This window comes from Micromys minutus, assembly GCF_963924665.1.
Source record: "Micromys minutus genome assembly, chromosome: 1".
In the NCBI taxonomy this organism is placed as follows: Eukaryota; Metazoa; Chordata; class Mammalia; order Rodentia; family Muridae; genus Micromys; species Micromys minutus.
Genome location: NC_137969.1, coordinates 226,613,408 through 226,636,856, shown reverse-complemented (window position 1 = coordinate 226,636,856; position 23,449 = coordinate 226,613,408). Strand labels below are relative to the sequence as shown.

The 23,449-nt window shown below is 41.1% G+C and overlaps 1 protein-coding gene across 4 annotated transcripts in view; it reads right to left on the bottom strand.

The window, feature by feature from the left end:
- The window catches only part of PCNX1 (pecanex 1), a 145,489-nt gene that overhangs the window by 6,349 nt on the left and 115,691 nt on the right, over positions 1-23,449 (bottom strand). For all 4 annotated transcript variants that reach the window (XM_080930318.1, XM_080930320.1, XM_080930319.1 and 1 more), the window contains 9 exons: positions 20,757-20,815; positions 18,158-18,373; positions 17,072-17,325; positions 16,139-16,369; positions 14,138-14,238; positions 13,029-13,179; positions 9,580-9,810; positions 8,307-8,581; positions 6,484-6,689 (listed from right to left, as the gene is read on the bottom strand). In XM_080930318.1, coding sequence (XP_080786444.1) covers positions 6,484-6,689; positions 8,307-8,581; positions 9,580-9,810; positions 13,029-13,179; positions 14,138-14,238; positions 16,139-16,369; positions 17,072-17,325; positions 18,158-18,373; positions 20,757-20,815 — 1,724 coding nt within the window. The remainder of the gene's footprint in view (positions 1-6,483; positions 6,690-8,306; positions 8,582-9,579; positions 9,811-13,028; positions 13,180-14,137; positions 14,239-16,138; positions 16,370-17,071; positions 17,326-18,157; positions 18,374-20,756; positions 20,816-23,449) is intronic.

Below are 23,449 nucleotides of genomic sequence, written 5' to 3'. Positions count from 1 at the left end.
CCAAGAGTAGAATGGAACCTGGCTGGAGGGGGCTGGGGGGGGAAGGGCGGGAGATGCAGCTAAGGTGAGGAGTGGCTTCTGAGGTGCACTGTAACAGGATGGCTACAGTGAGTGTAAGAGTTGTATGCCTGCGCCCAAAACCAACACAGGCAGCACTGCCATTAGAACTCACAACCTACCCAGAGAGCCAAAGAACACCCAGGAACAATCTCCCTCTGGAGACCACAGTCCCACAGACCCACAAGAGAGACAAGCAGATCACCTAGCATCACCTATAACAAGATGGCAAGAGGCAAGCACAAGACTCTTAAGAAATGGAAACAAAGACAACATGGCAACATCAGAACCCAGCTCTCCTACCACTGCAAACAGTGGATATCCAAACTCACCAGAAAAACAAGATTTAGACTTAAAATCATACTTCATGATGATGATAGAGATCTTTGAGAAGCACATAAATAGCACACTTAAAGAAGTACGGGAAAGCCAGGAGAACACACGAAAACAAGTTGAAGGCCTTGAAGAAGAAACATAAAAACCACAAGAATCACTTAAAGAGCTACAGGGAAGTACAACTAAACAGGTGAAGGAATTGAAAACAGAAATATAAACAATGAAGGAAATCACAAAAGGAGACAACCCCGAAGTTGGAAAACCTAGGAAAGACATTAGGAGTCATAGATGCTAGCATCACCAACAGAATACAAGAGACAGAGGAGAGAATCTCAGGGGCAGAAGATACCATAGAAATCATTGATAGAACAGTCAGAGAAAAATGAAAAATCATAAAGATTCTAACCCAAAACATCCAGGAAATCCAGGACACAATGAAAACACCAAACCTACGGATAGTAAGTGTAGAAGAGAGTGAAGACTCCCAACTGAAAGGCCCAGTAAACATCTTCAAAATTATAGAAGAAAACTTCCCTAACCTAAAGAAAGAGATGACCATGAACATATAAGAAGCCTACAAAACCCCAAATAGACTGGACCAGAAAAGAAATTCTTCCCAACACATAATAGAAAAACAACAAATGCTCAAAACAAAGAAAAAATACTAAAAGCAGTAAGATAAAAAGGACAGGTAACATATAAAGGCAGACCAATCAAAATTACATCAGACTTCTCAACAGAGACTATGAAAGCTAGAAGATCCTGGACAGACATCATACAGACATTAAGAGAACACAAGTTCCAGCCCAGGTTACTATATTCAGCAAAACTCTAAATCACCGTAGATGGAGAAACCAAATTTACACAATATCTGTCCACAAACCCAGCCCTACACAGAATAATAGATGGAAAACTCCACCAAAACCAGAGAAACTTCACCCTAGGAAAAATCAGGAAATTAATCCTCTTGCAACAAACACCAAAGAAGAAAACCACACAAACGTAACTCTACCTCTAACAACAGAAATAGCAGGAAACAACAATCACTTCCTTAATATCCCTTAACATCAATGGACTCAATTCTCCAATAAAAAGACATAGAATATCACACTGGATACATAAACAGGATCCAGCATTTTGCTGCATACAGGAAACTCATCTCAGCAACAAAGACAGGCACTACCTCAGAGTAAAAGGTTGGAAAAAACTTTCCAAGCAAATGTTCCCCCAAAACAAGCTGGAGTAGCCATCCTAATATCGAATAAAATAGTTTTTCAAAGAAAAGTCATCAAAAAAGACAAGGAAGACACTTTTTACTCTTCAAAGGAAAAATCTATCAAAATGAACTCTCAATCCTGAACATTTATGCTCCAAATACAAGAGCACCCACATTCAAAAAAGAAGCTCTACTAAAGCTCAAAGTATATATTGCACCACACACAATAATAGTGGGAGACTTCAACACCCCACTCTCATTATGGAGAGATCATGGAAGCAGAAACTGAACAGAGACACAGTGAAACTAACAGAAGTTATGAACCAAATAGATTTAACAGATATCTATAGAATATTTCATCCTAAAACAAAAGAATATACTTTCTTCTCAGCACCTCATGGCACCTTCTCCAAAATTAACTATATAGTCAGTCACAAAATAGGCCTCAACAGATACAAGAAGATCAAAATAATCCCATGAATTCTATCAGAACACCACAGACTAAGGCTGGTCTTCAACAACAACAAAAACAACAAAAAGCCCACATACACATGGCAGCTGAACAATGCTCTACTCAGTGATAGCTTGGTCAAGGAGGAAAAAAAGAAATCCAAGACTTTTTAGAGTTTAATGAAAATGAAGGCACAACATACCCACACTTATATGATGAATATAATAAAAGCAGTGCTAAGAGGACAATTCATAGCGCTGAACACCTCCAAAAAGAAACTGGAGAGAGCATACACTAACAACCTGACAGCACAGCTGGAGGCTCTAGAACAAAAAGAAGCAGATACACCCAAGAGGAGTAGATGCAGGAAATTATCAAACTCAGAGCTGAAATCAACCAAATAGAAACAAAAAGAACTATACAAAGAATCAACAAAACCAAGAGCTGGTTCTTTGAGAAAATCAACAAGATTGATAAACCCTTAGCCAGACTAACCAGAGGGTGCACAAAGAGAGTATCCAAATTAACAAAATCAGAAATGAAAGGGGAGATATAACAACAGAAACTGAGGAAATTCAGGAAATCATCAGATCTTACTACAAAAGCCTATCCTCAACAAAACTAGAAAATCTAGAGGAAATGAACAATTTTCTAGACAGATACCAGGTACCAAAGTTAAATCAGGATCAGATAAACCATCTAAACAGTCCCATAACACCTAAAGAAATAGAAGCAGTCATCAAAAATCTTCCAACCAGATAAAGCAAAGAACCTGATGGGTTTAGTGCAAAATTCTATCAGATCTTCATAGAAGACCTAATACCAATACTCTCCAAACTATTCCACAAAATATAAACAGAGGGAATACTACCCAAGTCATTCTTTTTAGGTTGATTCCTAAACCACACAAAGACCCTACAAAGAAAGAGAATTTAGACCAACTTCCCTCGTGAACATTCATGCAAAAATACTCAAAAAATTCTTGCAAACTGAATCCAAGAACACATCAAAAACGATCATTCACCATGATTAAGTAAGCTTCATCCCATGGATGCAAGGATGGTTCAAAATATGGAAATCCATCAATGTCATCCACTATATAAACAAACTTAAAGAAAAATAACCACATGATTATCTCTCTAGATGATGAGAAAGCATTTGACAAAATTCAACACCACTTCATGTTAAAAGTCTTGGAAAAGTCAGGAATTCAAGGCCTATACTTAAACATAGTAAAAGCAATATACAGAAAACCAGTAGCCAACATCAAACTAAATAGTGAGAAACTTGAAGCAATCCCACTAAAATCGGGGACTAGACAAGGCTGCCCACTCTCTCCCTACCTATTCAATATAGTACTGGAAGTCCTGGCCAGAGCAATTAGACAACAAAAGGAAATAAAAGGGATACTAATCAGAAAGGAAGTAGTAAAAATATCACTATTTGCAGATGACATGATAGTATACATAAGTGACCCCAAAAATTCCAGAGAACTTCTACAGCTGATAACTTTAGTAAAGTAGCTGAATATAAAATTAACTCAAACAAATCAGTAGCTTTCCTCTGCTCAAAGAGCTAACAAGCTGAGAAAGAAATTAGAGAATCGACACCACTGACAATAGTCACAAAGAATATAAAATACCTTGGTGTAACCCTAACAAAGCAAATGAAGGATCTGTACTACAAAAACTTCAAGTCTCTGAAGCAGGAAATTGAAGAAGACCTCAGAAGATGGAAAGATCTCCCATGCTCACAGATTGGAAGGATCAACATAGTAAAAATGTCCATCTTGCCTAAGGTAATCTACAAATTCAATGCAATCCCCATCAAAATTCCACCTTAATTCTCCATAGAGTTAGAAAAGGCAATTTGCAAGTTCATTTGGAATAATAAAAAACTCAGGAGAGGAAAAAAAACATTCTCAACAATAAAAAAATTTCAGGGGGAACCACCATCTCTGACCTCAAGCTGTATTACAGATCAATCGTGATAAAATCCACTTGATATTGGTATAGAGACAGGAAGGTAGATCAATAGAATAGAATCAAAGACCCAGAAATTAACCCACACACCTATGGTCACTTGATCTTTGACAAAGGCGCTAAAAACATTCAATAGAAAAAGGACAGCCTATTCAACAAATGGTGCTGGTTCAACTGGCAGTCAGCATGCAGAAGAATGCAAATTGATTTATTCTTATCTCCATGTACAAAGCTCAAGTCCAAGTGGATCAAAGACCTCCATATAAAACCAGGTACACTGAAACTATTAGAAGAGAAAGTGGGGAAGAGCTTAGAACACAGGCACAGGGGAAAATTTCTTGAACAGAACACCAATGGCTTATGCTCTAAGATCAAGAATCAACAAATGGGACCTCATAAAATTGCAAAGTAAGTCTAAGGTCACTGTCATAAAGACAAAATGGCAACCAACAGATTGGGAAAAGATTTTTACCAATCCTACATCTGATAAAGGGCTAATATCCAATATATACAAAGAACTCAAGAAGTTAGACTCTAGAGAATCAAATAATCCTTATTAAAAAATGGGGTACAGAGCTAAACAAAGAATTCTCAACTGAGGAATATCGAATGGCTGAGAAGCACCTAAAAATGCTCAACATCCCTAGTCATCAGAGAAATGCAAATAAAAGCAACCCTAAGATTCCACCTCACACCAGTCAGAATGGCTAAGATCAAAAACTCAGGTGACAGAAGATCCTGGTGAGGATGAGGAGAAAGAGGAACAGTCCTCCACTGTTGGTGGGGTTGTAAACCGATAATCAGTCTGGCGGTTCCTCAATAAATTGGGCATAGTATTACCTGAGGACCCAGCTATACCACTCTTGGGCATATACCCAAAAGTAGCTCCAATATCTAATAAGGAGACATGCTCAACCATGTTCATAGCAACCTTATTTGTAATAGACAGAAGCTGGAAAGAACCCAGATGTTCTTCAACAGAGGAATGGATACAGAGATTGTGGTACATTTACACAATGGAGTACTTACTACTCAGCTATTAAAAACAATGACTTCATGAAATTCCTAGGCAAAAGAATAGAATTTGAAGCTATCATTCTGAGTGAGGTAACCCAGTCACAAAAGAACAGAAATGGTATACACTCACTTACAAGCAGATACTAGACCCAAAAGCTCGGAATACCCAAGAAACCATCCACACAACTTATCAAGCTCAAAAAGAAGGAAGGCCAGAATGTGGATTCCTCAGTCTTTCTTAGAAGGGAGAACAAAACATTCAGGGGAGGAAATACAAGGTTAAATAGGGGAGCAGGAATTGAAGAAAAGATTTACAGAGACTGCCTCACCTGGAGAACCACCCCATATGCAGCCACCAAACCCAGTACTACTGTTGATGCCAAGAAATGTTTACTGGCAGGAACCAGCTATGGATGTCTCCTCAGAGGCTCTGCCAAAGTCATACAGATACAGATGAGGATGCTTGCAGCTAAGTATCAGGCTGAACATGGGGACCCCAGTGAAAGAGCTAGAGAAAGGACTAAAAGAGCTAAAAGGTTTGAAACCTCATGGGAAGAACATCATCATCAACAGTCAAGGCACTGAGGTAGAGAGGGTGGTTGGGAGAGAGAATACCTTCATGGAATCAAGTTGAGGGGAGGAAGGAAGGGAAGTGTGGGGGTAAGGGTATAACATTTGAAATGTAAATACAGAGAATATCCAATAAAATTGAAAAAAAAAGTTGTGTGCCTGAAAACTGCAGAGTAGATAGAAAATATTCTATACACACACACACACACACACACATGTACACAAAGGAAGAAAGAAAGGAAGGTAAGTGGCTGTTAAGCAGCTTTCTTTAGCCTGAAGGAAGGTAATGAGGAAGCTCCCAGGTGGAAAGGCTGACTGCCCAGAGCACCCACTTGAGAGAAACTTGATGCAAAGATTCTTAGTGTGAAGTATCAAGAGACTTACAAGGTCTGCCCCATTGAGTTCATTTTTAAAGGAAGGAGCCAAAGAGTACTAAGTGATTATAAAGATTCTCGTGTAAACAGTAATGTCAGAAGAAGCCAACCGACTACACTACAGAAGAAAAGGTAAATAAAATACAAGAATTAAATATCATTTACTTAAAAATGTTTGGGTTTTGCTTTTTGTAGCCCTGGCTATCACGCACTCACTATATCAATCAGACTGGCTTCAATCTCAGAGCTGCCTGCCTCTGTCTCCTGAGTGCTGGGATTAAAGGCGTGTGTCACAAACATGTGCAAAGTCTATACACATGCATCACTGACTGACATAAACAATGGTATGATCAACCACTGGGTTGATAAGTAATACTACACTACTTTACATGCATGCTTGCACACACACAGAGACAGACACAAGTACACTGGCCCGATGGCTTAAGGGCTAATATGACACAGGATTTTGTCTCCAGTTACCTAGTGTTGGAGGATATGATGTGGTGGGTGGGTGGAGTCCGGATCCTGCTCCTTGTCCCCGGTGTCCAGTGCTTCCTTGGGATACATTGTTGTGGAGATCACTGGCAGTGGTTGCATTGTTACCAGGACAGGAAGTTCCACCTCCAGTGTCAGAATCTTCAATATTGCCACCACTGTTACAGCCGGCTCCACAGCCCTTCCTTAGTCTGGAGAAGGATTACAAAACAGGAAGCCTTAGGCAACCACCATGTCAAAATAAATCCTCTACTCTTCTGAGTTTCAGTACTGTCTGTGTCTGCCTTGCAAAGCCTTTATGGTATAACCACTATCAGGAAACAAGCCTGCTTCTCAAGAACGGCTTGAGAAGCACATTCCTGCCCTATTCACTGCCTCACGTCCTTCTGCCAGCTCTCCAGCTACGTCTCACTGTCCATCCACAACAACCAAAAACTGCAGTACACAGGTGGACCATACGGACCCCAGGTGGGATCATGAATCTTTGTTCGGCTGGGAGGTAGTGGAGCACACCCTTAATCTCAGCACTCAGGAGGCAGAAGTGGATGTTTTGCTGAGTTCTAGGCTTGCCTGGCCCACAGTGCGAGTTCCAGGACAGCCAGAACTACACAAAGAAAGCCCTGTCTCAAAAACCAAAAACAAGCAAACAAACTCCTCCCAAAAAAGAATGAGGAAAAAAAAAAAAAAACAAAAAAAAAAACCAACGTTGTTATCTGAGCCAGGCCTTCAGTCTGTAGCCCTAAGTGGTCAGGAGTTCAGCATGTATGTCAGCAGTCCTCCTACTGGGATTACAGGCATGAACTGCTGTTCTGAGCTTTGACAACAGAATTCTTGCTGATATCTATTGAGCAAACTGAGATCCAAATTGTGTACAGTACTGCTGTATCTATCTGTTGCTAGAGAGCTACTTCTGCCTTCTTTCCTGTTTTGGTTCCTGCTGTTTTTAAATACAGGAGGATAAAGTGCTTCACTGACAGTTTGGTACTGGATACCCTGCCACAAAAATGCCCTTGGTCACTAGTCTATATGCTATTTCTCCTAAGGAGGAAACTCAAGTTCTTCTAGCAGTACAGTAACATAGAAGTTTTCTAAAATTGTAATCTCTGTGAACATTACCCTGGCTGATGTTCCACTAGATGGTAATACAACCTGACTCTTTAAGCACTGGCTTGTCCTCAGAACATTTAAAGACCACTAAGAATCTGTGGTTTTAGTTCATATCCTAATTTCTTTATGCCTTGATAAATAAGAAACTGTGAATAATAATCTATAAGTTCTCCTTACTGTCCATCAAACTATAATGCATCTATACCCCACTCAGGCTTCAGCAGACGAAGGGCAGAGGGAATGTGGCATGTGGACGCTGACACACTAGACTTGCATCTGAGGGACACTGCTGGACTGTTTATGTCAACCAAGAACCTTAGCAGCACAACCAGATGTGTGGGTTGCTCCCTGCTGCTGGGAAGGAATGAAAGAGCAGAGGAAGTAATCCATGTGCAAGGGTTCCAGTGTTTTTTCTCTCAGAGAAGGCAGGATGTGCAGCAGAGGAGATTAAACCCAGGAAAAGGAGCAAAGGGAGCGTTACATTCTGCTGATGCCGCCACAGATGTATCAGATTCACCAGCCAGTCAAAGCCAGATGTTAGCTTTCTCTCAGCTTCTGAGGACCAAAAAGCTGATTGCTACCCTCTGGTGTTCAGTGGAGTAAGTTTACACCATGCTCCACATCTCCACTTTCTCTACAAGCTTCCTAGGGGAGCGGAAAAGGCCCAGGAACACCCCCACTGAACAATACAACCCCACTACCTGTGCCAGGTGGACACTATGAAGTTCCGGATGTTTCCCAAGCTGATTGGTCCCCCAAGAATTTCTTTGAGCTGGTCATGGCTGTCTGAGTAAGATGTTGTGAGGGGTGACACAAAGATCGGGTAGCCAATAGGTTGATCACAAGATGAATTTATCATGTTTCGAAGTGCCTGCTTAGCATTCTGGATGCTGCCTCTCTCTGGGTTCCGGTTCCGGAGAAAAACAAGTTCCTGCTGCTGCCCTGCCCAGAGACCTCGGACACATTCCTTATTCACCTGTTGGGCAGGAAAGGTCAAGGACAAAGGTTAAGGACAAAGGACAAGGAAGAAAAGTGTAGGAATGAATGACACAGGGTGGTGACCAACTGAAAAGCTGTGAATACAAAGCCACCTTTGAAAGGAGTTCACCAAAGGCCCCTTGGAGAGCCAACTGGTAAGTACTAAGCACCTAGTTTTCTTTCTCTTGCTCCACCTTCAAAAAATACTAAGTAACATGTAGTCCCTTTGTTTTGTTCAGCCAGTGAACTGGACAGTTTTGATGGACAGGGCAGGCAACACAGATTTCAAGTTAAGAGGATGTCTGATATTTTGGGGTTGATTAAATGATTATATCAAGACAGACAGCTGACAGGATTTGGTAAACGTCATCTTTACCAAATGCCCTGGGATCCACTTGGCGTGGTGGAAGGAGAGGAGCCACCTGAAGGCTGTTCTGACTTCCATATAAATGCTGCACATGGTGTATGCACACACATGCAGAGATACACACTCACAGTAAGTGTGTAAAGAGCAAATCATTATAAATGATACATTTCAAAAACTCAACTTTCTAACCCCCTAAAACATTCACACACAGGAATGCACATATAATTGAACACTTCACATGTGCAGCATGAGTTAGAGGACGGGAGAATATAAGGAATACACCATTTACAGTTAGCTTTGAGTCACAGTGAAGCACACACTTTGTCATCCTCTTTTAAGTGAGGAGAGAGCACACCTCATAAGCAACAGAATGCTGGCTTTTAGGGAACACTGTCCAGATTTCATGTGTAATAGACAGAAGGCCAGCAACACTGAAATAAGCTCAAAATGCTTTATAGCATCTAAGAAAACCTCACACACAGAGGAACTAGTGCTAAGTGTGCAAGCATCCACAAAGCAGTAATGCACAGCTTCTTCAATGTCAACAGACAGTGGCAGTCACTCTTTCAAGGCTGAACCAAGATGCTAACCTCATTTCTAAGTCACAGCTGAGTGACCCCGAGACTCACCTTAATGACCCTGAAGCTCAGGTAGCGGCGGTTGAGCATGATGATCTTGTATTCATTGGTGCCGTCGTCCATGACATGCCGCAGAGCCAGCAAAGAGGGGGAGTTGGCAAGGACTGCGCTCCGCCATGCAGGGTCCCCTTCATGGGCTATCACAAGGTTCTTCTCATGAGACACAATGGCTTCATAGAGCACAGTGGGGTCATCATACTCATCTGGGGATGTGAAATGATCCTAAAAACAGAAATGCAAGAGGGTTTTTTGTTTTGGAAAAATAGAAAATAACTTCTAGGATGATAGGCAAAATTTCTCACAAATGGGTTTAATTTCCTGCTCAACTCATGAATGCTACTATGGATATGATCACTACTGCTCTACTAATTGGATTAGGGTGGACTTGCCACTGCTATATGCGCCTCCATCCTGAAGCTAGATAACTAAGAACCATTTCTAAGTTTTGACTATTGTCTTTTTGTCCCTTTCAAAGTAGTTTTCACACTTTTATTCATATGTGTTGAAATGTATTATTGTGTGTACAAGGTATATATGCATGTAGCAACGACAGAACAATTGTGTAGAATCGTTCCACTGTGTTCCAGGGATTGACCTCCTGTCTCCAGGTATGTGCAGCAAGTGCCTTTACTCTCATATACGTTGTCACAATGTTAAAGAAGAGTTATAAAATAACTCCATATTGTGTTCTTTATAAGCTAAGTATACTTTTCATAAAGCAACACATTTGCACTAGCTGCAATATCCCACTTATCCTGCCCTTGCATCTCCTCTGAAGAGCTTCTTTGTCTCAATAACCACTTGGCTGTATAATAGACATTTGCCATCTACTGTCTGCAAGACTGAAACAGGAAGCATGGATAAAACAAAGGGAGTATGTATTCCTTTTAAAATCTCCAAGTTAACAGGGGATATAAGACACACACCAAAGTAATCATAGCTCAGACCTAAATGTCAGAAATTGTAAATTCAGGAGACACAAATATCTTACTGGTTGTGTTTCCAAGTAGCTAGGAGGCTGATACAGGTCTGTGTATATTCAGGTAACGTGACTCACCCTAGCTCTGCTGCAATAACTACAGCTCATATCCCTGCAGCAAGAGTAAGAATGAGAAGCCAGTGCTCAGGGGCGGATCTATGGAAATACCGTGCATGTGAGGGATAAAGCCTGCCAGTGTCCTCTAGCCCACCGCTGTACTCATCAGTTAAGGAGGCTGAATAACACCTGCAGTTTACATGTATGGAGACTATAGCTCAATGGGACTAAGAACTGCTTCCCAGATTCAAGGTTCATAAATGGTAAGGCCAAGTCATCAGCTTCCAACACCTGGACTCATTTCTTTTCAATAAAACTTTATTAAGTCTCAGTTCTTTTTTCTATTCCTTTGATTTTTATCTCTACATAGCATATATGTATGTGTATAGTATGTGCATGTAAGTACAGGTGACTGTGGATGTTGGGGGTGTGACATCCTTGGAGTTGGGAGTTATAGACAGTTGTGAGCTGCCTGATATGGCTACTAGAAACTCAACTGCAAAGAACAGTATGAATTCTTAACTGCTGAGCTACTTCTCTAACCCCATGAATTAATCTATTACATGAGAATCTTGGACCTTAGAGCACTTCTCCAGACCCTGCTAGACAACTTCTCTAACCTCACTGGACACTATCTAAGAGTGTTCCTAACCTTCTTGGACAACAGACAAGGCCCGTCACGTATTGTGCTGCCTTTTGGCAAATGGTTCTCTTGGAGAGAAATCCTCTATCTATCTCTGTTTACTACAACTAGTACAGTTATTTGGCTGAGAAAGGAAGTTCTGACATAGACAACAGACACATTCTTCATAGAATGGACACAAAGTTATCAGGTATGCTAACTGCAGAATTTAATCTTGTTCAAAGACTTTTCACTAACATAAACTATAGCAATTTTAAAGTTTTTATGCTGGGGTCTTATATATAAGCCTATAATGCCAGCTACTCAGGAAGCTGAGATAGGAGGACCAAAAACATAAGAATTGCCCGGGTTTTAAAATTAGTTCTCCCAGCCTGGACAATTTACCAGCTGTTGGGGTTGGTTTGATGCTGTGAGGTATTCAAATACTTAATACTGACTCTAAGATCTGGTTGCCCCCTGAGCAGATCCTCAATGATGCTATGTAACCCTTGCTCCCCAAGTTAAAACTATTGGTTAAATAAAACTGATAATGGCTGATTACTAAGGAACCCTGAGGAGGAGGAGAAGAGGAGAAATGGAGAGAACTAGAGGTCTTTTCTCTATCAGTCATGATGGGCCAGCAGCATGTGCCTCAGTGAAATGCCTCCCCAGGATGCTAAACTTCTGGAGCAGAAATTACCCAGGAAATTTCCAACAGCAAGTATTTGGGAAGCATACCTGGGGAAGTAGCCAGTCTAGCACCAGAGATTGAGATTAGGTTCATCCCTGACTAACTGTGCAGATCTTAATAAATGAGTCATAGTTTGAGTCTCATTATTTGAAGCTAGACTGGGATAAACATAATTCATATTAACTTATAAACAGGACTCTCTGTATCTGTCTGTCCCTCTATCTGAGGTCTGAGGACACAGCTTAGTAGTAGAGGACATGCTCAGAGCACAAGGCTCAAGGTTAGTCCCTTAGTATAGTCTCCCCTACTGCAACTGACCTGCCACTGTCTTTCTTTTAAATACTGAATTCTGACTCAAAAATCTAAAGCTACTCTGAACAAGGACAATTACACTTGATTCCAAAAGAGTGTTTTGATACGATCTTCAAAACAGTGATCCATATTGAATAACTCATCCCTTACTGGTAATGGCCCCAAAGAATGAGGATTTTACCTCACTTGAGGAACATGTCACATTGTATCTGGGGGACAGTGTTCCAGTTAGCTATGAGGGCAGCGGATGCATTCCCAACCTGGCTATGACCATTGCCAGGACATAACCACAATGTATTCTCCCAACAGTTGAGGGCTTTGGAAAAACATTTGGGGCCAAATTTCAATTTCATTTCTGAGCCTACCCTGCCTGCCTGCTACAATGTGTCTCAGAGCACAGTGAGCAGAAGGCAGCAGTTTGCTGCCCTCCTGAGGAGTCTCAAAGCACTTGCAGCTGTCACATGCTCACTGGGTAAGGGACCGGAAGTGCAATCACATAATGTCAAACAAGCATTTCAGGACAGAGGCATTCCTTTTCAGTTTGCTGCTGACACCTAGACCATGAATATTAATGAATATTAATATTAAAATTCACTATTACTGTTACTATGAGGAAAATGTTTAGGATTCTGGGTCAATTTAATGCTTTGCCAGGGCTCTTCCCTGGTTCAGATGAGAGAGACTTTCTAAAGGTCCCTAGGATGCAACATGGAAATCAATGGCAAAGTATCAGCAAACTCCCAAAATGAATTAAACAACACAGCCAATTCGTCTCTTACCTGATGGAGTTTAATGGACATACGAATTCCAGGCACAACAACTTTTCTCAGCAGCTCCATGTCAGCAAAGATCCACTCGTCTCGGACTGAAGAAATCCGGAAGTCCCCTTTAAACAGGGCATGCAATCCATAGAGGAAGGACTCCAGGTTACTGCAAGGTTGGAGATAAAGTGCACACATTCTGACAGGGTCTCCATGACACCCAACCTCATGTCTGCTCTGCAGCAGTCATCCAGATCTGTGGATTGCCACCCCTTTGGAGGTCACATGTCAGATGCCCTGCACATCAGACATTGACACTAGGATTCACGACAGCAGAAAAATTACAGTTATAAAGCTGCAACAAAATAATATAGCTGGGGGTGGGCACCACAACATGAGGAACTGTATTAAAGGATTGCAGCATTAGGAAGGTTGAATGCGTTGAAAGAAGAATCCAGGAACTAAAGTTTGAACTCCTAAGTAAGACTCAGGAGGCAGGTCCTGTTTGACTAGGAGCCTTGCTTATGACCCATGGTAACAGTTCATACAGACAGATGCAGGCAGAGAGCCTAAGATTCAAAGGAAATTAAACAGAGTCTAATGTAAAACATGTAATCAAAAGACATTTAAAATAGCAATATTTCTTTCAAATACACACATTAAAAGCATAAATGATCTAGACAAAGATTATGAAGAAATGTAGAAAAGTAAACAAGAAAATCTGATAGATACTATAATGTGCAGAGGCCTATCAAGTCTTACGAAGTGATTATAAAATAGTACAAAATAAAAGTTCAAAAAACTTTCAGTCAATTAACTAAACAAAACATAATTAGGTCGGAGAGAGCTTCTCACACACTCATTTTCTTCTTTTTAACTTAAAAAGTTTGTGTGTGTATGTGTGTTTTGCCTGCATGTGTGTCTATGCACTACTGGCCTGCCTGGTGCTCACAGAGGGCATCAGATCCCCCAGAACTGGAGTTCCAGGTGGTTATGAGTCACCATGTTGGATGGGAATTTAACCCAGATCCTCAGGCAGAGCAGCCAATGTCCTTAACCACCGAGCCATCACTCGAGCACCCTCCTCCCACAATACCTTCTTCTTGCAAACAGAGGTGCCTCTTTACCTGGACATATGGTGGGAGGCTGTTCCTAAAGCTCTTCGTCCCAGAACACAGAGTCCATAACAAAGAGTCACCAGAGATGAATCTTTATCCACATCAAGTGGCTGTAAAAATAAAGAACATTACATGTCAGAAAGTTGTATATGTATTTAACAAATTAGAAAATATCCGATCAGTAAGTCAGAGATAAAGAATGAGCTGAACTTTATAATCAAAGAAGGAAGAAAAGGTTTTGTTTTGTTTTTTGACCTAACACTGCCTTGGAGACACTGGAGAGTAGGAGCAGAGGTGCTACCCTGCTGGGTATCCTTCAGCTTGGAGTCATCTTGTGCTCATCTTCACAGTTTCGAGGGTTTTCTCAGGAAGAGGTCCTTCTGGGAAAGGGATTACAGGAGCAGAATGCTTGCTATTAAGGAGCTGGGGGGTAGTTTTAGCTCTGAACTTTACTCTAACGGGACTGCAATGGGTAGAACACACTCCAGTGCTGTCTCAAAAGAATGGGATGTGGGCCTCAAAAAGTATGTATTTTATGTGTATGAGCATGCTGTTCTGAGGAGGCCAGAAGAGGGTGTTGAATCTCCTGGGACCAGTCATCATCAGCTGGATGGTCGTGAACCTCTATGTGTGTGCTAGGAACCAAACTCGGGTCCTTTGTGAGAACAGGCCCCAATGTGGGCCCTTTCAAAATGTAATGTACGGGCTTATGGCCATGCAGGAGAACTTCCTCAAGCTATGTCCAACCTTCTATAACCTCTGAGGGTACTTGAACTGAGGATGGAAACCATTTCTGAGTGAGAAGATGATGTACTTCAATACTATGTAATCCAGAAAAGGGATATTATAACATGTCCACATGCCCCGACCACACCCCCACCAAATATGAAAACATTATGCAAAGCCCTTAAGTATATTTCATGTATGAAAAACAAAACCAAACCACCTGCTTGTTACAAGTTTGAAAGGAAAGTCATTCTCAAATGTTGTCTGTGATCCTACCCACTATTTCTGCCTTAAAACAGGCGATTCTGGTCACAACATGCTCTACCTCTGGTGTATAGTTCTAAGGTCACGACTCAGAAAACATGAAAGTACCATACTCTAAATGGTGGAAAGATGCTAAGATGACAGGCTGCCTGGAAGTAGCTAGAAAGCGAGGCTGGAGCAGTAACTGCCGGCACTGGCTGTCAAGGCAGCTCACTAGCTCCAGAACGCCACATTATACGATGCTGGGTGCTCAGCTCCAGAGAAGCCACAGTAGTGAGCCCTGGCCACCGTGCTTGGGGTTTGTGGTTTTGAGAGTCTGGCCAGGGGCATGAATAGTGTGATAAGCCTAGAAGAAATAGTGGTTGGAAAATCTGTAATTTATCTTATTAAAGTAGGATAAATTATAAACACTTGAATTAAACTCACCAGGGAGATTCCTATTTTATATTTGTGGTCTAGATTGACAGAATTAAGAATTTCTTGGGAGAGACCTAAAAATCTTTACTTCCAAAGTACACCATTAATTTTTATCCAAATTCCCATGGAATGTCCCAGATGTGCACTGTACAACATAGTCATAGTTGGCCAAGCTATTTACAAGTACAGCTAATCAAAACAGGACTTTTTCAAGTGTTAAAGCTAGTATGACACTGGACTGCAGAGGATACATTTGTCATGGCTGGAAGTTCTGAGACAGCACTGGTCTAGACCTGCATTTGGGGCAAGCACAGTTAGGTCTGGTGGGCAGCAATTATGGACTAGATTTCAGAGAGCACTGTATGGAACCACAACATGTGTGTATTGTGCTGCCCAGATGGATGCTGCAATGCCAAGGAGGACCATTCTCCTTCAGCTGCCTTGGCAGAGTTGGCTTGGCCCAAACATGATGCAGACACACTGTCTAACCAGAGGATCTGAGAGGAAGGGCAGGAAAATCCGACACATAGTAACTAACAGGATAGTCCCCCTTGTTAAGACCTGGATTCTGAGAATTTTGCAAAGGATATAGATCAGCTCTACCTTTGCTCTCCGGGAAGAGCAGTACTCTATCCAGTTGAGGTAAATCACACAGAAACTCTCCCGAGAGATGCCTGCCAGTCGATGGTCATAGTCCTCATCGATGTTTGGGTTAAAAGTTGGGTCCACGTCAACATAGTTCCGGTCTGCACACAGACGCAGTCCTTCCTGCATTGTCTCGTTAGCCAGCCACTCCTCCAACTTGGAGGAGGTTGTGACATAATAAATGATACCCTAATTAAGAAACACAGGGAACTCAAGTCAAATCATGATGCAAATTTATTCTGTTAACATTTATTTATTAAATAACATTTATTAAAACAAAATAAATTTATTTCTAATGTTAAATGAACATCTACTGTTCCTACAGATACTATAGTTCCAAATATTTTATTTTAATTCAGTGTTCTACCCTGCATTTTAAGAAAGCTACTTGAACCCTTCCTAAATCAATACATCATCCAGTACTTTAAAATCACAATACATGGAACAGGAAATACAGGACCTTCGAGGGGTAAGGGTGTATTATTATTATTTCCATAGGTATATTCTGATTGCCCTCTCTGAATACTAGAAAACTAAATCATTATCCATAAGCAAAACACAAGTTTGAGAGGTTAGGAATGTAGACTAGGAGCTGAGTACTTACCTAGTTCTAGGCTTGATGTTTAGTGAGCACATACTCTAAGCTTAGCAAAAATGAATGAATGTACACATGAATGAATAAAATATACATGTGTATCTATCTATGTGTGTTTGCTCAACAGTTCTAAATGAATGCCAGCTATTAATGGCAACAGACACACAGAACAGGAAATAGCAATGTGCATGTATGTGTGTTTGTGTTTGTGTTTGTGTGCATGCATCTGTGGCTGTGCGGGTCTTTTCCAAGAAAGCCATTAGCTGCTTAGAGGTCTAGGTCGGCACAGCCCTTACCTTGACATAGTACGTGGTAAGTACTCGGCGAAGGTCAAAGACTTGAAGCATGGAAGCGGCACTGTTGTCAGTGATGCTGTAGCCCTCCAGAATGTACTTAGTGACAACCACTTCCCATGCCAGCCAGCGCTGGCCAAATGCAGCGTTAAAGGAAAGCACATGAGGAACATGGCCAGGCTCACAACAGCAAAACCCTTCGTCTTCTTCTACTCCTTCTGTGATGGCTTCCACTTCCCGCTGCTGACAGTAGGTACCTTAGAAAAAGACAAGACCATTACAGACAAAGGAAAAAGACTAGCAACCAGGAAGAAGAATGTGCACTAGGCACAAACAATTAGAAAAGACACATTTTACAGTGACTCAAAGTATGTGACTGATTTGCTTTGGAATATTCATCACCAAACTGTAGCAAACTCTAGAACTCAGGCAGGCTTTCTGTTCATATGCAGAACGCTTTAGCACACTAAAGGCATGGGAATTTATGCTATAAAGTCACTTCTGGAGATTTCCAAAATGGACTTACAAGTGCATTAAGACCAAGTGAAGCCCAAATGAGTGAATGCTCATCTTCTAACGATGCACACTCGTCAAAAACAGCAGCAGCAGGATGCTGAATGTAAAACCAGCTCTACTCATGTGTTTAAGCACTTCTTTTGCAGGATTTGATAACTCAAGATGGTATTTTTAAGAATGTATAATTTTTTGTGCAGAAAGAATTGGCTTGTCACCATATAAAATTCTGGAGGGCTGGTGGGAGGAGCAACAATCTCAAAGATCTCATTTTGTAATTTTTAAAGATTTATTTATTGTGTCTATGTGTCTCTGAGTGTATGTATGTGCACCACATGTATGCAGGTGCCCTCGGAAGCCAGAAAAGGGGGTTCAGATTCCCTGGAAGTGGGGTTGTGAGCCACCTGGTCTGGGTGCTGGGAGCAGGACCTGGGTCTTCTGGATGAGCAGCAAATAATCTTAACATCTAAGCTGTACTTCAGCTGCTAGCTATGACACCTTTCATTTGGGATTTAAACATACACAAGTTTGCTACTACAAGAACCTATACAACTAAAAGGTGAGTGAATGTCTTACCTCTGAATTCAAGTCCCCGCAGCTGGAAAGTGACCAGGCCATTGCCTATCTCTATGAGGTGTACTAATGCATTCAGATAGTCAGAGGCGAGGATGAAACAGTCCCCAGTACTATAGTTTCCCCACCGTCCTAGCAGCAAATCACCACAAAGACTGTGCTGTAGGGATCTGGTCAAATGTTCGTAGAAGATAGAATTCAGGTTGTTGTCATCTGATCCTATAAGAAGAGTTTTAAAAAAGTTTATTTCACTCCAAGTACCTGTTGTATTAATGAACAAGATCACAAACATTTTGAAATTAGGAACACACCATAATATACACTACAAACCCAGCACTCAAGAGCAAAGGCAGGGAGAAACAAAACCTAAAACTAAATTCTTATGGCCACATTTACATTTATTTGACAGAAAAAAATACACAGCATACACGTATGATTTGTATATAAAAGGAAAACCACACTATGGTTTGGATGCACAGTGTCCCTGAAAAATTCATGCTCATCCTGGGACACGACTGGGAGGTAAGAACAGCAGGAAGTATGGCTTGGGAACATGCCCACGAAGACTGCCCCGACACCCCTGGCACCCTGGCATGAGCAGCTCTGCTGCCGCATGCTCCTGGGTTCTGGGCACACAAGCCCACAGCACATAGCCCAATGGTGCCAGACAATCTGAGATGTGCACCTCTGAGACTGTGAATAGAGTGCATCACCTGTGAGGCTGCTCACCTGGGAGACTTTATCACAGCAACAAAAACCTCATTAATACACAGCAAATAATGAATAAAGCTTCAGGATCAAGATTTAGGAGTCAAGAGGCTGGAGAGATAGCTCAGCAGATAAAAGCATGCATAGTTTTATAGAGGACCTGAGTTTTGTTCCAAGCACTGGTATCAGGTAGATAGCTCAAAAACCTGTTAAAGCCAGCTCTAGGAATTCCCTTCTGGCATCCACAAACATCTGTACCCATGTGTGTACACATGCACACGCTCAAGCACACACACACACGCAGGCATGCATGTGCACACACAAGTAAAAATAAAGTAAGTCTTGAAAGAGAAGTCTCAATACTCCTCTGAGGGTTCCCATTTGTGCAGTGTGAAGTTTTGACTACATGAACCCTAGGAATCTTCCAACTGTTTTATGGTTCAAGGACTGCTACATGCCTTTTCACCAAAAATGTACAGAATGCAAAATTCAAGGGAACAAAAAGATGATTTGGTAAAGGAAATTGGTGAGATTATGTCAGATTTTAACAAAGACAAAACTAGTCAAAGGGCAAACACTGTGAAGGCTCATACAACTTAGACAGGAACTGAACATGTGGCTGCAGCAGCATCCGCAGAGCTGCCATGAGGCTATATGGAAGAAAAGTGTTAGGAGAACATCATGGACTACAGGAGACAGACACCTTTGCCAACATCCCATCACAGCAGCTACCCCGAAGCTGTAGTCAACGTATGGGAGAAAGGCAAATATTCAAAGGCAAAGGCGTTATTTTAAACTCTAACTACACATGAAGACAATGAGGAGAAATGAGAGTCTACTTAAGCTAGCTGTATGTCTGTCCATTAAGAAGGTGTGTAGACCTCTTCCTGCTGTTACAGCATCTGAGAGAGAACACCAAGCTCGCGTGAGCTCTCACTGGAGAGGAGGTAGTTCTTTCTCCTGTGAGACTAAAAGTGATTAATGTTGAGTAAATAGCTCTCCTTAATCCAGTTTTATAGTTGAAAATCAATTTGATTTTAGAGTTTGGTTTCTCAGATGGATAAAGCATTTGAAAAACTTTATGAGTTAAATGGCAACATATTCCTGTCCATTTGGGAGTAATGTTTGTTGGAGGAATTAATCAATAGTTTCCTGAGCTAATTAACTGATCAGTTAATTAGTTAAGTCTCACTTGGTTAGAGCAGCAAGGTTCCCAGGAATAGAGTGATAAAATAAGATTTTCCAAATCGGCTAAGAATCAAACTTTAGCTAATGATATCACAACCAAAATTCAACCCATTGAAGCTTCATCTTGGGTGGAAATTAGAAACTTCCCATGACATTCATGCACATGATTAAATAAGATTAAGTCTGAATATTTACCTAACACTTGGGAGAAAGAACACATGTTGAAGCACTCAGTGTCCTTACCACGTTTTCATCTGGTCTTTACTCAGTTTACAAAGGACCATCCTTAAATGACACCTTTAAAACTTCTATCTGCATTCGTAAGACATATGTTATAACTGATGGGTATATATATAGTGGATATGCTCTAAGTCACATATACCATGCTTTCTAAAGGAAATAAAAACGTGAAGGATATCTGATTTTTAAAACAAGATTATGTATTTGTGTCTGTGGGAGGTTAGTGAATTAAGGCTAATCTGTACCACACTGTTTGAAGCCAGAGAGATCCTGTCTCCTTTTAGAGAATTTATAGTAAGTGGGAGTGAAGCTATGAACGTGTGTGTGTATGTGTGTGTGTGTGTGTGTGTGTGTGTGTGTCTCTCTCTCTCTCCATGCTTGACTATGTATACAAACATACAAACAAACCAAATCCTCTGGCTTACTTTTTTTTTTTTTTTTTTTTTTTTACAAATAGGACTCTTACCTGGATTTCTATCAAGCTGAGAAGCCAATCTGGTATTTGAATGGTCTACACGTTTTGTGCTGAAGAAAACAAAATAAAAAATATTTTTAGTATTTAATACTTAAAAAAAATAAGAGCAAGGGAGAAACTGAAAGACACAGACAAATTTCACCTCTGTTGCAAACTCAGTGGGAACAAACTATGGCTAGATAAACATCAGCCTGGCAACACGGATTTGATTACACTTTTATTTTCTCCCTCTCACTACAGAGTGCAAGTGCTCCATTACAGAGGGTAAGCAGGCATGTATGAATGCACCGCAAACAAAAACTGACCAGACGCAAAGAACACGATGACATGGAGGCACCAAGGTCCACAGAAGACAGAGACTCAGTTTCTCACCATGCGGATACCTGCGCCGGCAGCGTATAACCATGGCCCTCAAAGTTCTGCCTGAGCAGAAACCAAGGCAGTGGCCCCAAACAGTACCACACCTTCCTTCACTGCCACATATGTGAAATCAGTCAGCTAATTTATCTTAGAATGCTCCACAGCTAGAAGTTTGAATTCTCAACTCCTTGGGGCAGCCATGTTAGCAGCCTATGTACAAAATGAGACAGCACAGAGGGCATGGTGCCCACTCTCAAGTGCTGTGCTGCCCGGATGGAAGGGAGTTGGCTGTGCAGTGACCCCAACTATGAGGTGAACTTCTAGCTGCCCCTCTAAAAACCACTGTTACGTCAAATGGTGAAGATAAGAGATTATTCAGATCTGTTGCTTAGCAGACATTTATCAACACTAGGAAGCAACCTCATCACTTCAAGGGAAATATGGCAGAAGCTCCCAACAACATAATTCAAAATTTTAAGCAAAAACTAAAGAGTTTGGAAAACCTTGTACTCACAACCAAGAGTGTGACAGCTTCTTAGTGCAATATACCTTAAGGACTTTCATTTGGGGCTGGTGATGCTGTGAACACTGTAAACAGCTATATTAGTCCTTGGAGATCTATCTCACTCAGCAAGCATGACATACTCAAATGACCAACCCATGCTAAAACTTACATACAAAAAAAACTCTCCTTCAAAGAAGATAAATATTCAATATAGATGTAACACACTTCTAAAGGTTCACAGGTGCACTTTAGACACCACACTACAACTAGCTTTTAAGAAACCATTATTTGCCAGGTAGTGGTGGGCACACCTTTAACCCTAGCACTCAGAAGGCAGAGGCAGGTAGATCTCTGAGTTCCAGGCTAGCCTGGTCTAGAGTGAGTGTTAGAACAGCCAGGACTATACAGAGAAACCCTGTCTCAAATAACCAACAAAACAAAAACAAAACAAAAAATACCCCCATTATTTGTTGACTTTTGGTGAAGGACCAAAGAAAAACATCCACAACCATCTTTTAAAAAGTCTACTAAAATACTTTTCTTGGGGCTGGAGAGATGCTCTGTAGTCATGAGCACTGGCTGCTCTTGTAAAGAATCTGGCTTGGGTTCCCAGTGCCTACATGGTGGCTCACTATCCTTAACTCCAGTTCCAGGGGATCCAATGTCCTCTTCTGAACTCCTCTGGTACCAGTCAATATGCAGTGACATGCATATATGCAGACAGAACACTCACACATATTTTAAATAAAACCCTATTTTTGTTCAACTGTGTATCTGTGAGGTTAACTTTTCTTCCTTCATTTCAAGCAAAATGTTGTACTGCAAGAGTGGATGCAGAGTGCACCACAAGGGTGGATGCAGAATCAGGAAGTGGGGACCTGACCTGTCTCTTATCAAGCAAGACATTAAAGTTCAGCAAGGCTGCAAACAATGTAATCTACAATCTTTCTATTAAAATTTTGGTAGATGAGAAATACTCTTATTAGTTTTAAATGCTATATTTATGCTAATATAGGATATTGCTCCCCCTATTTTCCCCCAAAAGACAGCGTCTTGCCACGTAGCCCAAGCTAGCTTGAAACTTGTAATCCTCATGCTTCATCTCAGCTCTGGAATGATGGGCATAGTGGATATTTCTTATTTTTAAATGAATAAACATATGATAGGTTTATTAATAAACATATTAATAAGTTTCTTGAAAATATTCTTAAATAAAACCTCTATTTAAATACTATGGCATCGTGAATATCTTTAAGGGTACCAAAAATATTGATATAAACCTGGCAAGATGACTCAGTGGTTAACAACACTAGTTGTTCTTCTAGACATCCTGAGTTCAGTTCCCAGCAACCACGCGGTGGCTCACAACCATCTATCTGGGTTTGAGGACAGCCTAGTCTACATAGTGAGTTCAAGACAGAGCTACATAGTGCTCTTGTCTCAAAGCAAGAAAAGTTATTGCTAGGAACTGTTAGGAACTGCTATCACAGAATGTAACTTCAGGCTAGAAGTTGGCCCAGAAGAATAGGATAAGAAAGTAGCAACAATTCACCAGCATTGGAAACACATAGTTTTAGATAAGGGCCGTAGAGCTGTCAAGCTTCAAGCTAGCTCAGTGTTTCAAAGTCACTGTTTTCCTGAATGCAGTGCCGCTGCTTAGCAGTGCAGGGTTAGCCCGGCCAGATCAGCATGCTAATGCACTTTGATGTTTGCCCTCTCACTCAGACTGTTCTAAGCATCCGATTAAACAGCCAGTCAATGAATCTCAGGCACAAAGGAGGAACGTGCTTGAAGTTACCAGAAACTTTCTTTCCTGAAA